The sequence below is a fragment of the Schistocerca nitens genome, chromosome 7, assembly GCF_023898315.1.
Source record: "Schistocerca nitens isolate TAMUIC-IGC-003100 chromosome 7, iqSchNite1.1, whole genome shotgun sequence".
In the NCBI taxonomy this organism is placed as follows: domain Eukaryota; kingdom Metazoa; phylum Arthropoda; class Insecta; order Orthoptera; family Acrididae; genus Schistocerca; species Schistocerca nitens.
This window is the reverse complement of record NC_064620.1, coordinates 278,242,751-278,259,277: the sequence shown is the minus strand read 5'-3', so window position 1 is coordinate 278,259,277 and position 16,527 is coordinate 278,242,751. Positions and strand designations below refer to the sequence as shown.

Below are 16,527 nucleotides of genomic sequence, written 5' to 3'. Positions count from 1 at the left end.
CTGTAGTGGCTACAGTTAATTACCTTACTTGTATTGCTACTCTGACAAGATATTGTGTTCAGTCTGTCAGTAGGTTTCTTCATTGCTTTAAAAAAATTTATCACTGGAACAAATGCTGTAGCTGATTGATGAGAACTTCAATGAAATGATTTATCTATGTAGGCACAATCTTATTTTAAAGTATTTTCCCTTTGACAAACTGCCAATGGCCTCTGTCTCGAGTTCTTCGGCTGATGTTCATCTAATGATTTTACTGACGTTCCGCCAGCACGAGTGGCTGGCATTGTCAAAGCTTCACCCTCCATTGCCGATGGTGAACTGGAGCCAAGCTCGTGGCCGCAGACTATATGTACCTGGTGCGCCAACATCCGAGGGCCTCTCTGTGGTCGTTTCCGGTGCGGTTCTCCTCTTACTACCTGCAATGGTCGTTTGCTACAGTACGGGAAGCCAGGATCCATTTACCTTAAGGCTTTCCTCTGACTGTAGAGAAGCACTATCACACGCGCTTGTTCAGAGAAGCTGTAGAAATACATAAACACACAAACAGTTTCAACAAGAACGACCATTGCAAGTAGCAAGAGGAGAACCGCACCGGAAATGACCACGGAGAAGCCCTTGGACGTTGGCACGCCAGGTATATATAGTCTGCAGTTCACCACCAGCAATGGAGGGTGAAGCTTTGATAATGCCAGCCACTCATGCTGGTGAAACATCAGTAAAATTATTAGATGAACGTCGGCCAAAGAACCCGAGACAGAAGCCAATAGGCAGTTTGTCAACAAGTGGCCATGAAAGCCTTAACAATTTTGTATTTTCCCTTATTTTGGGCAGTCTTCTCACATGAAAATTCTATGTGTGTGCATTACTCTGAAGAGGAAACATGGAAATCAGTAAGGAAAATTGTCAGAATGTAAATAATCAGCATTGCGTACCAGTATGTAAGTGCATGTGTGTGTTTGTTTTTAGCTTGTGAAGAATGTCTTCCAAAACCTAGCAAAGTTTTTATTCTATTTGGGGTGTGTGTGCCTGTCGGCAACTCAGCACGTCTACCATTCAGTAAGTGAAAACACTGAAATCAGCCGTAACTAATGGCTAACAATTGTAACTCCTTGTTGAGTAACGGCATCGTGATTGGCTGGTGCTTGCTTGGAAACTGCAACTTGTGTAGTAAGTTTTGCTAACTGTGCTTGAAGTGACGCAAACATCGCCATGGTGATATTATCTGGTTGTGGGCCAACAGCCTCTACTCTGGCAGATGGATACATCTCAAGAGTGCAATCAGCTGTCTGTGTTATCACATCCAATTCTCCCATGCACACATTGAGTATCTTTTGTGCGACAACCAAATATTTCTCAGAATATCATCAGTGACTGCATTCATTTTCAGTGTTGACAGATGACATAGCAACTGCAATGGTGAGTGATTGCCTAGTTCTTCTGTCCGCAGTGACTTCTCTAATCTCTTGGTTTATGACTGACATGCACTTGATCAGTACAATTTTAAGTGCTGTATACCTCTCTGTAGCTGGTGTCACATCTAGGATGGTCTTCATATTAGTGGTCATCTCTTCATTAAGTGTTGCAGTGATGTAACAGTATTTGGTCTTGTCTGCTATATCATGTGTCAGAACAAAGTGGCTCTCTGCCTTGCAAACAAAAGCACGGGATTTTGTTGCCAGAATGGAGATGGCTTCACTGCAGTGCAGCTGACTACCATGCTTGCAGTTTCCTTATCTGCTGTTGCTGCTGCTGCCCTTGGTAAAGTCTCATATTCTATGTAAATCACAGAAGAAATAAGCGGTGCGACTATTACACCTTTATGTTGCAGTGCGAGGGGTTTATGCACAAGCTGTAGCTGACAGAATTGCTTAAACTTGTCAGGTGGTGCAGTTGAGTCTTTATTGTGTTGTGTGGCATGGTTGTTTCTTGCTAGTCTTATTGTGTCCAGTGCATGATCATATTGGAGTTGCTAATAAATGTTGAGTCTTACAACAAGATATTTATTTCCAGCATAAACAAGTGTAGCATACAGAAATATGAGTACGTGATATCTCTGATACAACATAGCAACAAAGAAAAACTAAAGAATAAGCAACACTTGCATATATACAATGTCACTGCATTCTCTTTTTCCACAGAATGACCAAGACTACAAAAAAAAGTTTAATATCTGTGTGCACTTGTGTTAAATGTTTTTATTCTGCCACTGCAGCCTGTTCATGAAATCTAACCTCGAACATGTTACTAATTAAATAATTTAAGTAGTCAACAAATTTTCTGATTGGTAGTGGAATTTGTAAAAACTTTTCATATTTTTGAAACAGTCATGGTTGATTAAAAGTGAGTATGTCCTTAAATGGATGTAATTGTTGAAAAACATTCAGTTTTTTTTTAACATGGACTATGTAGTGATATAATGTGTGATTTTTCACATACACAAAAAATTCAAATGATCGTTATGTTGTGATCATCATTAGGATTTGAGTGTGACACTTACATAGAAAAGCATGAAGCTGCTCTACTTTTCTACAAATTTAACTTTAAGCATCTTATTAATTTTTGCAACATATACCAATCTATAAAAAAATGATTTGTCTTCTCCAGTCATTATTTGTGTAAAAACATTGGAGGTATGATATAAGTGTTAATAATTGTCTAGAGAGAAAGAGAGAGAGAGAGAGAGAGAGAATATCATTCTACACTATGCACTTGGCAGTGAATCCATTTATTTTTTCCTTGCTTTCAGGACTTAATGCACTAAAATAGGCATTTGTCTCTGATTTTTATTTAATAATACCATTGTTTTGTAAGTCATAGATTTAAATTTTACTCAATCATTTTCATTGCATTAATTATATTTGTCATAATTCTGCAATATAGAGGTTGAGACCAACATAAACCATCTCTATGAATACGTGAATCATTGGAATGTTTATAAATCAGTGTGGTCTCTTGACAAAGATTTGTTTATAAGTCATTATGAAAATGACAAACGCTCAGCAGAGGCATTTGACGCTGACATTAGCAGGTAAGAGAAATACAGTTTATGTGTGTGCTATACTGCTTAATATCAAAAAAGCATTTTTGTTTGGACCACTTGGATAGTGAAGAAATGTTCCTTTGGTATTTCCCATATCTCAGTTGGGATTATCAATTTTAATGAGACTAAGTTGGATTTAAAGTTCTTTGCTTTCTTTCACTTAGCTTGAAGATTTGCACGTTATTAATTTAGCACAATGAATACATAGTTTAGAGTCCAACAGACTGTGTTATCATTCTTGTGGAATACTGTTGCCAGCACAAAAAGGACTTATCAGGAGCTTGTGCCATAACAAAAATGGCTTCTTTTGTATTTTATATGATACCTGAAAGCCCTGAATGGAGTGAAAATTGCAATAGCAGTAAAGATAACTGCTCATTGTCTAGTTAATGTGTTAACCAGTTGACAGTCACATAAACAAGATTTGAATAATTTGTAAGCTTTTTGACAATGTCCTTTGCCACAGCTAACTAACAGAACACACACTTGTATCACATTGTCCAAACCAGCTAAATTGGCCTGACACTGCTACCAGTTGAGCTGCATCACAGGGATAATGTACCTTGCAAAAGGACAATATGAGCTTGTGTGTGTGTGTGTGTGTGTGTGTGTAACCTCCCAGGAGGTTTGTTGTTTGAAAGCTTAGCAAGGATTTCAGTCTTATTCTAACCGGTGAGAGGGCACCTTTATTCCTTCCATTATTTCTGTTGTATTTTATAATGGAATGGAAGAATGTTTCCTTATCTTCCTGGAAATTTGAGGTTATTCATAAATACCCTACAAAAGTACGGAAAAATGAGACATATCAGTGGATAGAGAAGCTCTGCAAGTTTCAGTTCGTAATGCATGCTGGGCATACTGAGTGGCAGGTGTGTGAAGACATGGCATATAATGGGCTGATGTCTGCAATTTGTGTCCTTCAATTCGCTAAATGTTAGTTGCAATGGTTCAGTGACTATTTCAAGCCAAATATCGAGTAAAAATACCAGCAGATGAAACAATTCATAGGTGGTACTACACATTTTGTGAGACTGGCTGCCTATGTGCTGCAAAGAATCCAGGCTGGCCAGAACTGTTGGCCGAGAAGGTTGAAAGGGTTCGGATGGCGAGGTATCGGTTCTCGATAGAATCGTGATTAATAGATGTCCTTCTTAAAGGGCCCTCACGTGCTCAGTATTTATTTTACAATAATATCATGTCAATATATTGTGCAAAAGTGCAAGGCTGAGAATGGAACAATATTATTGCACAGTAACAATATTATTGCACAGTATTTATGCTTGGGACAATGACTTTGTAGTGAACATGTCAATGCTTGATGAAGTAGACTTCACATTTCTTGTAATAGCAGTTGATACAAGTTGCAAAAAGAAGAGCAATAGGAAGTGGAAATGGGCAGAAAAGGGTTCAGAAGGTCCTCTACACCTGCCCATACTAAAATGCTAAGAGAGCTTGCAGCAGAGCCAGATAACTATCACAATTTTTTAGGAATGAATGACGAATCTATCAGCAAATTAGTGAACTTCATTTAACTTTATGTCCACAGAAAAAATGCTGTTTATATACTGATCGGATTTCACTTCCTGTAATCCTGGAAGCAATCTAAAACCAGGAATAGTGACACATTATTGTAAAGGACTGCTAGTGGTGTTATGTATTTTTGCAGTAAATAATTCAGGCTACCGAAACAAACAAATAAGCAGTTGCAGTGTTATTTCCCTGCACTTAAACACATTTGTCAAATTTTTGTACAACTAATCACCAAATAAGTATTAAATACATAATCAAACCACTCCCCTGACTGCACTTCAACAGACGATTCTTTTCATCTATCTTTCCTGATATATTAAAATTTCTATGATGTTATTGTAAAAGTTGTTTGATTGTCCGCAATTAACACAATCTAAGCAGGAATTGTCGTGCATAATATCACCCTTACATGGTAGAAAATATTGGAAAAATATATTGAATGAGCTTCAATATTTTTAAAGTTCTGCAGTCTCCTTCATTATATTGCACAGATTGTCAGTACTATTCTCAGGCAGTTAAAATCATTGCACAATAATCAGTATTGCACAATAAATTTTGCACATGTGAGGGCCTTTTTATGTTAATCTTTGAAATAATTTTCATGCCATTCAACCAATGAGTATTATTACATGAGTAAATAATGATAGGTGTTGTGCAGAAATTCTGTACCATTATGTATGCCACCCCATATAAATAATAAGTCAGCAAAAATAATCAAGCTTTGAAAATGTAATTGTATGGATAAAAAATCTACTCACTAAGCTGTGGCAGGAGAAAAAAACATGTAAACATTATGGAAACATGCAAGCATTTGAAGTCATTGGATCCTTTTGTCAGAAGTTTGGAACTGAAGGAAGAGGCATGAAGGAAAAGGACTAGAGAGGATTAGGAAATAGAAAGAGCTCTGGAAAAATCCCCCCTCAGGGGAGATGTACTAGATGGGTCAGGGGTGACTTACCAGATGGGATAAGAAGGAATGTCTTTCTGCTCATCCTGTCCAGTAAGTCTCCCCTGACCTGGAATTCTGGGTGACCTTTCCAAACTCTCTACGTTTTCTAAACCTCACCAGTCCTTTTCCTTCACCCCTCTTCCTTCTCCTTCAACATTTTCTACCAGAAAAAGGAGCCACTGGCTCCAAAAAGTTTGCAAATTTAAATTCCATTATATGTGTGTTCTCCTGCCACCACTTGGTGAGTAGATTTTTATATGTCCAATTACATTACATGAACTGACCAATTAGTCACAATACCCTTTTAAATCCATTAAGTATGGTAAACTTAGTGAAAGCTTGACTATTTATAGTACATTTCACCCAATCACCTTAAATTTCCTTTATCAAACCCTGTTCCACACTAGTGTTACCATCCTGTAGAAAACGGTACAAACCCATACCAGCTGTCGCCAAACACCATCGTTTGAGAAATCAAACCTACAAAATTTCATTAGAAAAATAAACCTTAATCTAGAAACTCATCATTGGACAATCACAATCATTAATTTTGATCAGTAGGCTTAATCTAGAAATTTGACAGGGATTGACACCACCAGTAAATCAGAGCTTGTCTCTCCTGCTGGGAGACTCACAGCATTGTCAACACTAGCATTGCCATTTATGGTGGACACTCTTATCTGAGCAAAATTCGATCCAGAAAAATCAGCACTTCACTGGTAATTGTTTTAAAATCTCCACAAGTCTCCACTACTTCACACTACTTCAGCATACACAACTATAACTGCTGCCCCCAACAAGGACACAAAAAGTCATCAGGCCACAACAGATTTCTAATCATAAGAGTATTGTGGCTATGAGGGCTACAGCACGCTTTGATCATCCTTAACCTTTGTGACATCATATGCTGTAATTCACCCTAAACACATGACGTCACAATGAAGCTATCATTATCAATGACATCATTTTGATGCAGTTGCTGATATCAACCATGACGTGATTTGATGTGTACTGCAAGAGTTTGATTATCATATTGGTGATTGGCACATCACAAATTGTACCATATCGAATGGCTGTAATGCATGTTACAAACTTGCAGAGTTGCTTTCTCCATTGATATGCTTCATTTTTGTTTATGTCTTGTGATTTTCATGCAGGTGTTTTCTGAAACCCTGGACGTACTTATGAATAACCCTTTATATTTAGCTACAGTTTGCAATTAATATCGAGCATTCCCAGTAAAAGAGGTAACATTTCTTTAAATTGTTTTACAACCATGTGAAATGTTTTGTTAGGGTATTCTTATGCTATGACCCAACACTTATATTTTAGAAGTATTTATTTATTCTCAACAATATTATGGGAGAGATAGATTCCTATTCACCATAAAGATGACCTGTTGAGTTGCACTCAGGCACAATGAAAAGACTGTTATACACTGAGCATTTAGACAAAGGCATCTTCAGAAAGGAAACACACAAGATACACACATACACATTCACACAAGCAAGCACACATCATGCACACATGGCCACTCTGGCCAGAGCTAGCTGTCATGCGTACGTGAGCAGTAATGCGTGTGAGTTGTGCTTGCTTCTGTGAATGTTTGGGCTTCTGAAGAAGGCTTTGACTGAAAGCTCATTGTGTAACAGTCTTTTCGCTGTGCCTGTCTGCAATACATATCATCTTTACAGTGAGTATTGTTGATATTCCAGCCTAGTCTTTTCATTGCTTTGTTTATTCTCACAATTTTTACAGTATTAACTTTTTTCTGGTGATTTAATTGGACCATCCATGAACTGTCTTTGCTATCAATCATTAATTCAAAATGTCTTTCCACTCAACCTGTCCAGTAAGTCTCCCCTGACCCACAATTCTGGGAATACACAGTAATGTACCCCATTTGCAAAAATAGGGATAAGAGTAGAGTTAGAGTGTAGCTAGGTAAAAGACTAAAATGGAATTAATACGTAAGTAAATGAAACAAGAAGATAAGATGACATGTTTCATACTTGTAAAGAAATGTTATTGTATCATTCAGAAAGACAGTCAGCTGATTTATTTTAAATTCTTTCACGCTGTTGCCTTACAGAATTATCTTTTAGGAGATTGTACTTAAAGTAAATTTAGCATTGACTCATTAAAAGTGAGCAATAATAATTGTGAGTAAAGTGAATAATAGCACATGTTACAGACACCACTACAAAGATCTTGGAATTTTTACACTCACTTACTAATACATTATCCCCTTAACTTATTTGTTGCTCATGGTTGAAATCAGTTTCACTTGAATTTGCCTTTGTAAAACCGTTATATAACATGCCTTGCTGGCTACTTCGTGAGTTGATGTTGCTCAAAAATGCCTTTAAGATGACAAAGATGGCTTTATCAACAGCTCACCGAGTTTGAACGAGATCATGTAATAGGGCTGTGAGAAGCTGGATGTTCCTTCTGCAGTATTGCAGAAAGACTTGGCAGGAATGTAGCCACTGTATACGATTGCTGGCAGTGGTGGTTATGGGAAGATCATGGCCATAAGAAGACTGGGCTCCGAACAGCCACATGGCACTACAGACAGAGAGGATTATCGTGTTCAGCATATGACTGTGATGCACTGCAGTTCGTCTGTGATGCACTGTGTGTACTGCAGTTTGAGCAGCGGTTGACACCACAGTCACACAATGAACTGTTACAAATTGGTTATATCAAGGACAGCTCTGAACAAGATGCCCTGAAGTGTGCATTCCACTGAATCCAAACCTCCACTGGTTGTGACTCAGTAGTGTTAAGTGAGAGCTCATTGGAGGGCAGAGTGGGGGTTTGTTGTGTTTCCAGATAAGAACCAGTTCTGCCTCAGTGCCAGTGATGACCATGTGTTGGTTACAAGGAGGACAGTTGAGTACCTGCAGCCAACCTGTCCACCACCTAGACACACTGGACCTTCACCTCAGATTATGATCTGAGGTATGATCCCGTATGATGGCAGGGGCATTCTCTTGGTTACCCCAAGCACCCTGATTGCAAATTTGTATGTCAGGCTGTTATGCTGCCATTCACGAACAGCATTCAGGGACTATTTTCAAACAGGGCAATGCTCGCGCACATACCACAGTCTAAACCAACAGACTGTTGACACGTTGCCTTGGCCTGCACGGATCACCATACCTGTTCCCAGTTGACCATGTATGGGACATCATTGGATGACATCTCCACCATTATCAACACCTAACATTAACCATCCCTGTATTGACTGACCAAGTACAACAATCAGGGACCACAGTCCCCTAAATTGATATTAGCACCTGTATGACAAAATGTTTGTATACTTGCATTCAATATTCTTACAGTTGCACAGGTTATTAATGTACTAGCATTTCACATTTGCAATGGCTTTTCTCACACCTACATTAATCTGTGATCTACACTAACCACTTAAATATGATACCTAGACAAATGTATTCCCAAAATTTCATTATTCTACATTACTGTTAGTGTTTGTTTTTTTACCCCTTGAGTACACATACCTTGAATTATTCCACATACCTTAAGGTACTCCTCTGTGAAAGAATACACTGAATGTGATGAGTGAATAATGAGACCTTTTCTTTAATTATTTCTTTACTTACAATTTTAAGAGACATTGTGTGACTGAATGGTTTCCATTAGAAGCAGGAGTAACAGAGTGAAACATTGAATTTACAACATTATTAACTTTGACTTTATATCTTGGCTAGAAGAAAGATGCCCAAGACAAAAAGTAAAAGAAAAATTGAATAGTTGCTGGGAAGAGAAAACAGATACTGGATCAAAAGCAATGAAAGATGGCAAACTCACCTCAGTTCATTGGTACTTTAGTAGGATGTTGTGAAAACAAAGAATGCCACACTCTGGTTACAAGAATTTTCACTTCCAGTTCCTGACAAGAGATTTTTCAGGCAATCCTAGGAATTGCTGGTCATACATAAAGTCAATGAATGGCCCCAAAATTTCCATTCAGCGCATCGTGGCTATGTCGGATTTTGAAATTAAAGACAACTGCCATAAATCAGATATTTTGGATTCCAAATGTAAAATTTTATTTACACATGAGGATAAAAATGTGGCATTGTTTGACTACCTCACAGATTCACTAATAAGAGATGTTGAAATGAGCACCCCAATGTTTAAAAAACAATTAAAGACTATTTAAAGTTAACAATGTACTGGGCCTTTATGAGACTCCAGTCACACTTTACACTGACTATGTCGTGGAATTTCCACCGCTTGCATTGCTCATATTTATCAAGAATATCTTGCAAACCAAATGGTTCCACAAAACTGGAAAAGAGAACAGGGTAAAAGTTCAGATGCACAAAAGAACAGGCCAATATCATTGATGTGTGTCTGTTGCAGGCTCCAAGAGCATATTCTGAGCTCAAACATTGACACTTCTGGAGGAAAATGAAATTTCTCTCAAAGAAAAAAAATCACTCATGTAAAAGAAACACCTGTCTTTATTCACACAAAGTATCACACAAAAATTACAATACAGGGGACCTGGTAGATTCTGTCTGTCCAGATTGTTGAGAGGCATCCCACTCTTTATCACATTGTCAACTACTAAACTTTGCATATACAGGGTGTTACAAAAAGGTACAGCCAAACTTTCAGGGAATATTCCTCACACACAAAGAAAGAAAATATGTTATGTGGACATGTGTCCGGAAACACTTACTTTCCATGTTAGAGCTCATTTTATTACTTCTCTTCAAATCACATTAATCATGGAATGGAAACACACAGCAACAGAACGTACCAGCGTGACTTCAAACACTTCGATACAGGAAATGTTCAAAATGTCCTCCGTTAGCGAGGATACATGCATCCACCCTCCGTCGCATGGAATCCCTGATGCGCTGATGCAGCCCTGGAGAATGGCATATTGTATCACAGCCGCCCACAATATGAGCACGAAGAGTCTCTACATTTGGTACCGGGGTTGCGTAGACAAGAGCTTTCAAATGCCCCCATAAATGAAAGTCAAGAGGGTTGAGGTCAGGAGAGCGTGGAGGCCATGGAATTGGTCCGCCTCTACCAATCCATCAGTCACCGAATCTGTTCTTGAGAAGCGTACGAACACTTCGACTGAAATGTGCAGGAGCTCCATCGTGCATGAACCACATGTTGTGTCGTAAAAGGCACATGTTCTAGCAGCACAGGTAGAGTATCCTGTATGAAATCATGATAACCTGCTCCATTGAGCGTAGGTGGAAAAACATGGGGCCCAATCAAGACATCACCAACAATGCCTGCCCAAACGTTCACAGAAAATCTGTGTTGATGACGTGATTACACAATTGCGTGCGGATTCTCATCAGCCCACACATGTTGATTGTGAAAATTTGCAATTTGATCACGTTGGAATGAAGCTTCATCCGTAAAGAGAACATTTGCACTGAAAGGAGGATTGACACATTATTGGATGAACCATTCGCAGAAGTGTACTCATGGAGGCCAATCAGCTGCTGATAGTGCCTGCACACACTGTACATGGTACGGAAACAACTGGTTCTCCCGTAGCACTCCCCACACAGCAACGTGGTCAACGTTACCTTGTACAGCAGCAACTTCTCTGACGCTGACATTAGGGTTATCATCAACTGCACGAAGAATTGCCTCGTCCATTGCAGGTGTCCTCGTCGTTCTAGGTCTTCCCCAGTCGCGAGTCATAGACTGGAATGTTCCGTGCTCCCTAAGACGCGGATCAATTGCTTCAAATGTCTTCCTGTTGGGACACCTTCGTTCTGGAAATCTGTCTCGATACAAACATACCGCGCCACGGCTATTGCCCCGTGCTAATCCATACATCAAATGGGCATCTGCCAACTCCGCATTTGTAAACATTGCACTGACTGCAAAACCACGTTCGTGATGAACACTAACCTGTTGATGCTGCGTACTGATGTGCTTGATGCTAGTACTGTAGAGCAATGAGTCGCATGTCAACACAGGCACCAAAGTCAACATTACCTTCCTTCAATTGGGCCAACTGGAGGTGAATTGAGGAAGTACAGTAGATACTGACGAAACTAAAATGAGCTCTAACATGGAAATTAAGCATTTCCAGACACATGTCCACATAACATCTTTTCTTTATTTGTGTGTGAGGAATGTTTCCTGAAAGTTTGGCCGTACCTTTTTGTTACACCCTGTACATATTTGACTAAATGAATATTGGATTAGTAAATCTGTGTACAATTTAATGGATGGTGAATATTCAACAGAAATGACAGCAGCATTGGTGTGCTCCAAGAAGGCATAACAAGACCTCCAATGTTCTCAATTTTTAAATGGTTCATCATAAAGTGCAGAAAGATTTGAACAAAGTTTCCACTTAGTGTAATAAATACACTTCTCTGTAAATATGGATAAGTGCAAGATAATGCTTACAATAAAGAAAAGGAAAATTAGTGGAGGACATCTTGAGCATATTACATCACATAAGGCATTCATATACATCTACATAATACTCCACGAGCCACTGTACACTATGGTGGAGGGTACCCTTTATCACAACTAGTCACTTACTTTCCTGTTCCACTCACAGATAGAGTAGGGAAAAATAACTATCTACATGTCTCCGTATGAGGCTTAATTTCTCGTGTCTTGTCTTTGTGGTTGCTACGTGAAGTGTATGTTGGTGGCAGTAGGATCATTCTGCAGTCAGCTTCGTGTGCCAGTTCTGTAAAATTTCTCAGTAGTGTTCTTCGAAATGAATGTCTTCTTTCCTCCAGGGATTCTCAATTGAACTCCCAAAAGGTATCAGTAACACTTGCATGCTGGTCAAACCTGCAGGTAACAAATCTAGCAGCTTGCCTTTGAATTGCTTCAATGTCATCTTTCAGTCTGCCCTGGTGTGGACCCCAAACACTTGTGCAGTACTCAAGAGTAGGTCACACTAGCACCCTACGAGGAGTCTCCTTTACAGATGAACCACACTTTCCTAAATTCTCCCAATGACCATTCACCTTCCCTACCACAATCCTCACATGCTCAATCCATTCCATTTCATGTAGCGTCACAACATTATGCCCAGATGTTTAAACGATGCGATTATGTCAAGCAGGACACTGCTAATGCTGTATCTGAACATTATGGGTTTGTTTTTCCTATTGATCCACATTAACTCACATTTTTATACATTAAGAGCCAGCTGTGATTCATCAGACCAACTAGAAATTTTATCTAGGTCATCTTGTATAACCTACAGTCACTTGTCTTTGACACCTTTCTGTACACCACAGCACCATCAGTGAACAACTGCAGATTGCTGGCCACCCTGTCTGCCAGATCATTTATGTATGTAGAAAATAGCAATGGTCCTATCACACTTTCCTGGGGCACTCCTGATGTTACCCCTGCCTCCAATGAACACTCGCTATTGAGGACAACATACTGAGTCCTATTACTTAAGAAGTCTCCGAGCCAGTCACATATCTGGGAGCCTAATCCGAATGCTCATACCAGTGTGCAGTGGGGTACCATGTGTAATGCTTTTTGGGAATATGGAAGTATGGAATCTGCCAGTTGCCATTCATCCATAGTTTGCAGTATATCACATGAGAAAAGAGCAAGCTGGGTTTTGCATGAGAGATGCTTTCTAAAGCTGTGTTGATACATGGACATGAGCTTTTCGTTCTCTAGGAAATTTATTATATTTAAACTCAGAATATTCTCTAGAATTCTGAAGCAAACCAATGTTGAGGATATTGATCTGTAATTTTACAGGTCTGTTTTTTTTACCCTTCTTCTATACAGGAGTCACCTGCACTTCTTGCTTGGTACTGTGCACTGGTCAAGAGATATCCAAACTAAGTAAGGGGCCAGTGACGTAGAGAACTCTTTGTAAAACCAAACTGTGATTCCATCCAGACCAGGTGACTTATTTGTTTTCAACTCTTTCAGTTCTTTCTCTATGGCAGGGAGGCTTATTACTGTGTCATCCATATGGGACTCTGTGCAATGGTTGAACAACAGTATGTTTTTTACGATTCTCCTGGATGAACAGTTTCCTAAATGTGGGGTTTAAAACTTTGGCCTTCCTTTTGCTATCTTCTACTGCCAAACCATGCTGATCAATGAGTGACTGCTAGGGAAGCCTTAGACCCACTTAGAGATTTTACTTAGGACGAGAATTTTTTCAGGTTCTCTGCCAAATCTTTAGCCAAGGTATGACGGTGGTACCTGTTGTATGTTTCACACATAGATCTTCTCATAGACATCTTTGCCTGTTATCATTTGTGCGTCCTCCTTTGAACTGAGAGTGCAACAGCCTTTGCTTCTTCAGCATTTTCCAAATTTCATTATTAAACCATGTTGGGTCTTTTCCATCCTTAATCTGCTTACTAGGCACGTACTTGTCAACAGTACAATTTACAATCTGTTTAAAATTCGCCCATAATTCATCTGTGGTCATCATTCTGGAATTAAGTGATTGCTGTTCATTGTCTAAGTGAGATGCTAAAAACTGCGTATCTGCTCTTTGTAGCAGAGACACTCTCCTAGCCCTATTGACTGATTTATTAACTTTGATAACCACTGTCACTATGATGACATCATGATCACTTATCCCCATTTCTTTACTGATGCCATCGACAAGGTCTGACCTGTTTGTAGCTACAAGGTCCAAGATACTTCCATTGCATCTAGGCTGCCAAACTAGGTGCTCAAGACAATTTTCTGAAAACATGTTCAAAATTACTTCACAAGACTGTCTGTCTGTACCCCTGAAATGAAGCCATATATGTCCCAGTCTCTACTTAGTAGGTTAAAGTCACCACCAACTAGTTTTACATGATCTGGGTATTTATGCACAACTGACAATAGACTTTCTTTGAATGGCTCTAGAATGGTCACAGCGGGGTCGGGTGTTCGGTCAAAATATCCAACAATTAAGTTGGTTTCACGTAGAGCTGTTACATGTGACCAGATAACTTCACTATCACACTCACTTTCAACTTCAGTAGAGACAATATTTTTGTCGAATGCAATGAACACTCCCCCTCCCATGGCATCAGATCTGTCTTTACAGTAAACATCCCAAGACTCAGTAAATAGCTCAGAGCTTTTTACTTCGGGTTTTAGACAGCTCTCAGTCCCAAAAAAATTGGACATTGAGAACTTTTCGGGAAAGCAGTAAATTTGGGAACTTCGTTATGAATACTTCACTAATTTAATGATAAAATTTTTACAGTTGGACTGTCTTTACAATGAAAGCGGTCTGATTTTCATATATATGCGTCTCGACTGGCCAGTGTTCATGAGAGTACCTTCATTCAGCGGTAGTGAGAAGTGATGTGAATGGGATGATCATGTAAGATCAGTGTTAGGGAAAGTAAATGGAAGACATAGATTTCTAGGAAGAGTTCTGGGAAAGTGCAGTGCAGCTGCGAAGGAAATTGCATAAAAAAGAACATATAATATTCTCTGTTATTTCAGACCCTGCTTAGCATTGAAACCCTGTTTATTCTTAGTTTGGTACATTGTTGACACATTGCAGAACTTTCATGGACACTTTATCTGTGGCTCCAGAGCAGTTTGAGTCTCAGGATGCACAATCCTCAACCTATTTGGTTGTGTCTAGTTTGAAGCAGGTTATACTATGCTTGATTTTAGTGTTTTATTGTGAAAATCTGGTCTTCATTTTTTTCCTCATTTTGTGGCAAGCCTATTTATGCTAATAATTGTTTAAAAGTACAAAATGTTGAAGATTTTTGTGCCTATAACTTCTTGTTTTTGTATGAATGGCAAGCAATGGCAAAAAAGTTGAAAGATAAGAAGATATTGGTGTTACTCCTGGAGGATTTTCATCTGATTTTGATGCACCAAATGAGAAACTGATGAGTGTGTGTGCGTGTGGGGGGGGGTCATATTCTTGAAGAATTGAAGGAATTTACAGGCCAAACAAACAAAAAACGACACCATCCCTATACCAGTTATCAACAGATTAGTTCCACTTATTCTCCAGAATCTGAAGAAATTCAGTTTCAAGATAGCAGTGATAAGGAGAGGAATCTTCCATTTCTTTTTGAAAGAAAGAAGGTATTTTCACTTTCAAATGAAATTAAAACCCAAAATCATGGAGCTCATTACCAGATTGTATTGATAGCCATGGAAAATGCTAAAAGTGTGGCGTTTTCGATATGGAGTCAAGACCTCATTCAATGTCTTCCCAGTGTAAAGTGTTTTTATGTCACTGAGAGCAAAAATGTTTTTATCAATACACTTCTCATGGCATAAGGTTTGTTGGTGACTGTACCGTTATGACCTTGCAGGGATCTCATGTCCCTGAAATAAGAGGTCCAAAAATATATTTTTATGGTTTTCTTCCAACTAAGACAGTTCCCAACCTACTGTAATGACATTAAAAAATTGAGAATTGTCAAAGTCAAAGAATAAAGTCCAGACCATAAAGGTTAAATGGGATTTCTTGGAACAAAGACAATGTATTTCTCAGGAAGCCTGTTGGGTAAATTTAGGGGTCCTGTATTTGAGGTATATTGTGACTTTCCTGCTGCCATCAACATATGTCACGCATAGGGGTAATGAGAATAGGGTAAGAGAGATTAGGGTAGAGGCAAATAGGCAGTTATTTTTCTTTTGATCATTATGAAATTTAAGTAGGACAGAAAATAGCTAATATTTTTACAAAAAGTGAAAAATCAAGGATGGAATAATGACAATATTATGAAAAGGATAGGTCACTACTCACCACAGTGCAGATGTTGAGTTGCAGAGAGGTGCAAAGACACATGGTGAGAAGCCATCTGTCTTTTTTCATAATACTGTTAATATTGCTACAAAGTACTATCTGCCATGCACTGTGCAATAGCTAATGAATGTTGTGTAGCAGTGTCTCTTAAAGCAAGTGTGATGTCAGTTATTGAAAGTCTGGATTGCTGTGTCATCACTTGCATGGAGTATTTCCAAATATGGTTTTTATTTTTAAAAAGGGGTACGTTTTAGGTTC

At 38.8% G+C, this 16,527-nt stretch overlaps 1 protein-coding gene across 1 annotated transcript in view; it reads left to right on the top strand.

The window, feature by feature from the left end:
* Positions 1 to 16,527, top strand: part of LOC126195572 (dynein axonemal heavy chain 2) — a 957,657-nt gene that overhangs the window by 169,967 nt on the left and 771,163 nt on the right. Inside the window, 1 exon segment of the mRNA XM_049934198.1 lies at positions 2,881 to 3,028. Coding sequence (XP_049790155.1) covers positions 2,881 to 3,028 — 148 coding nt within the window.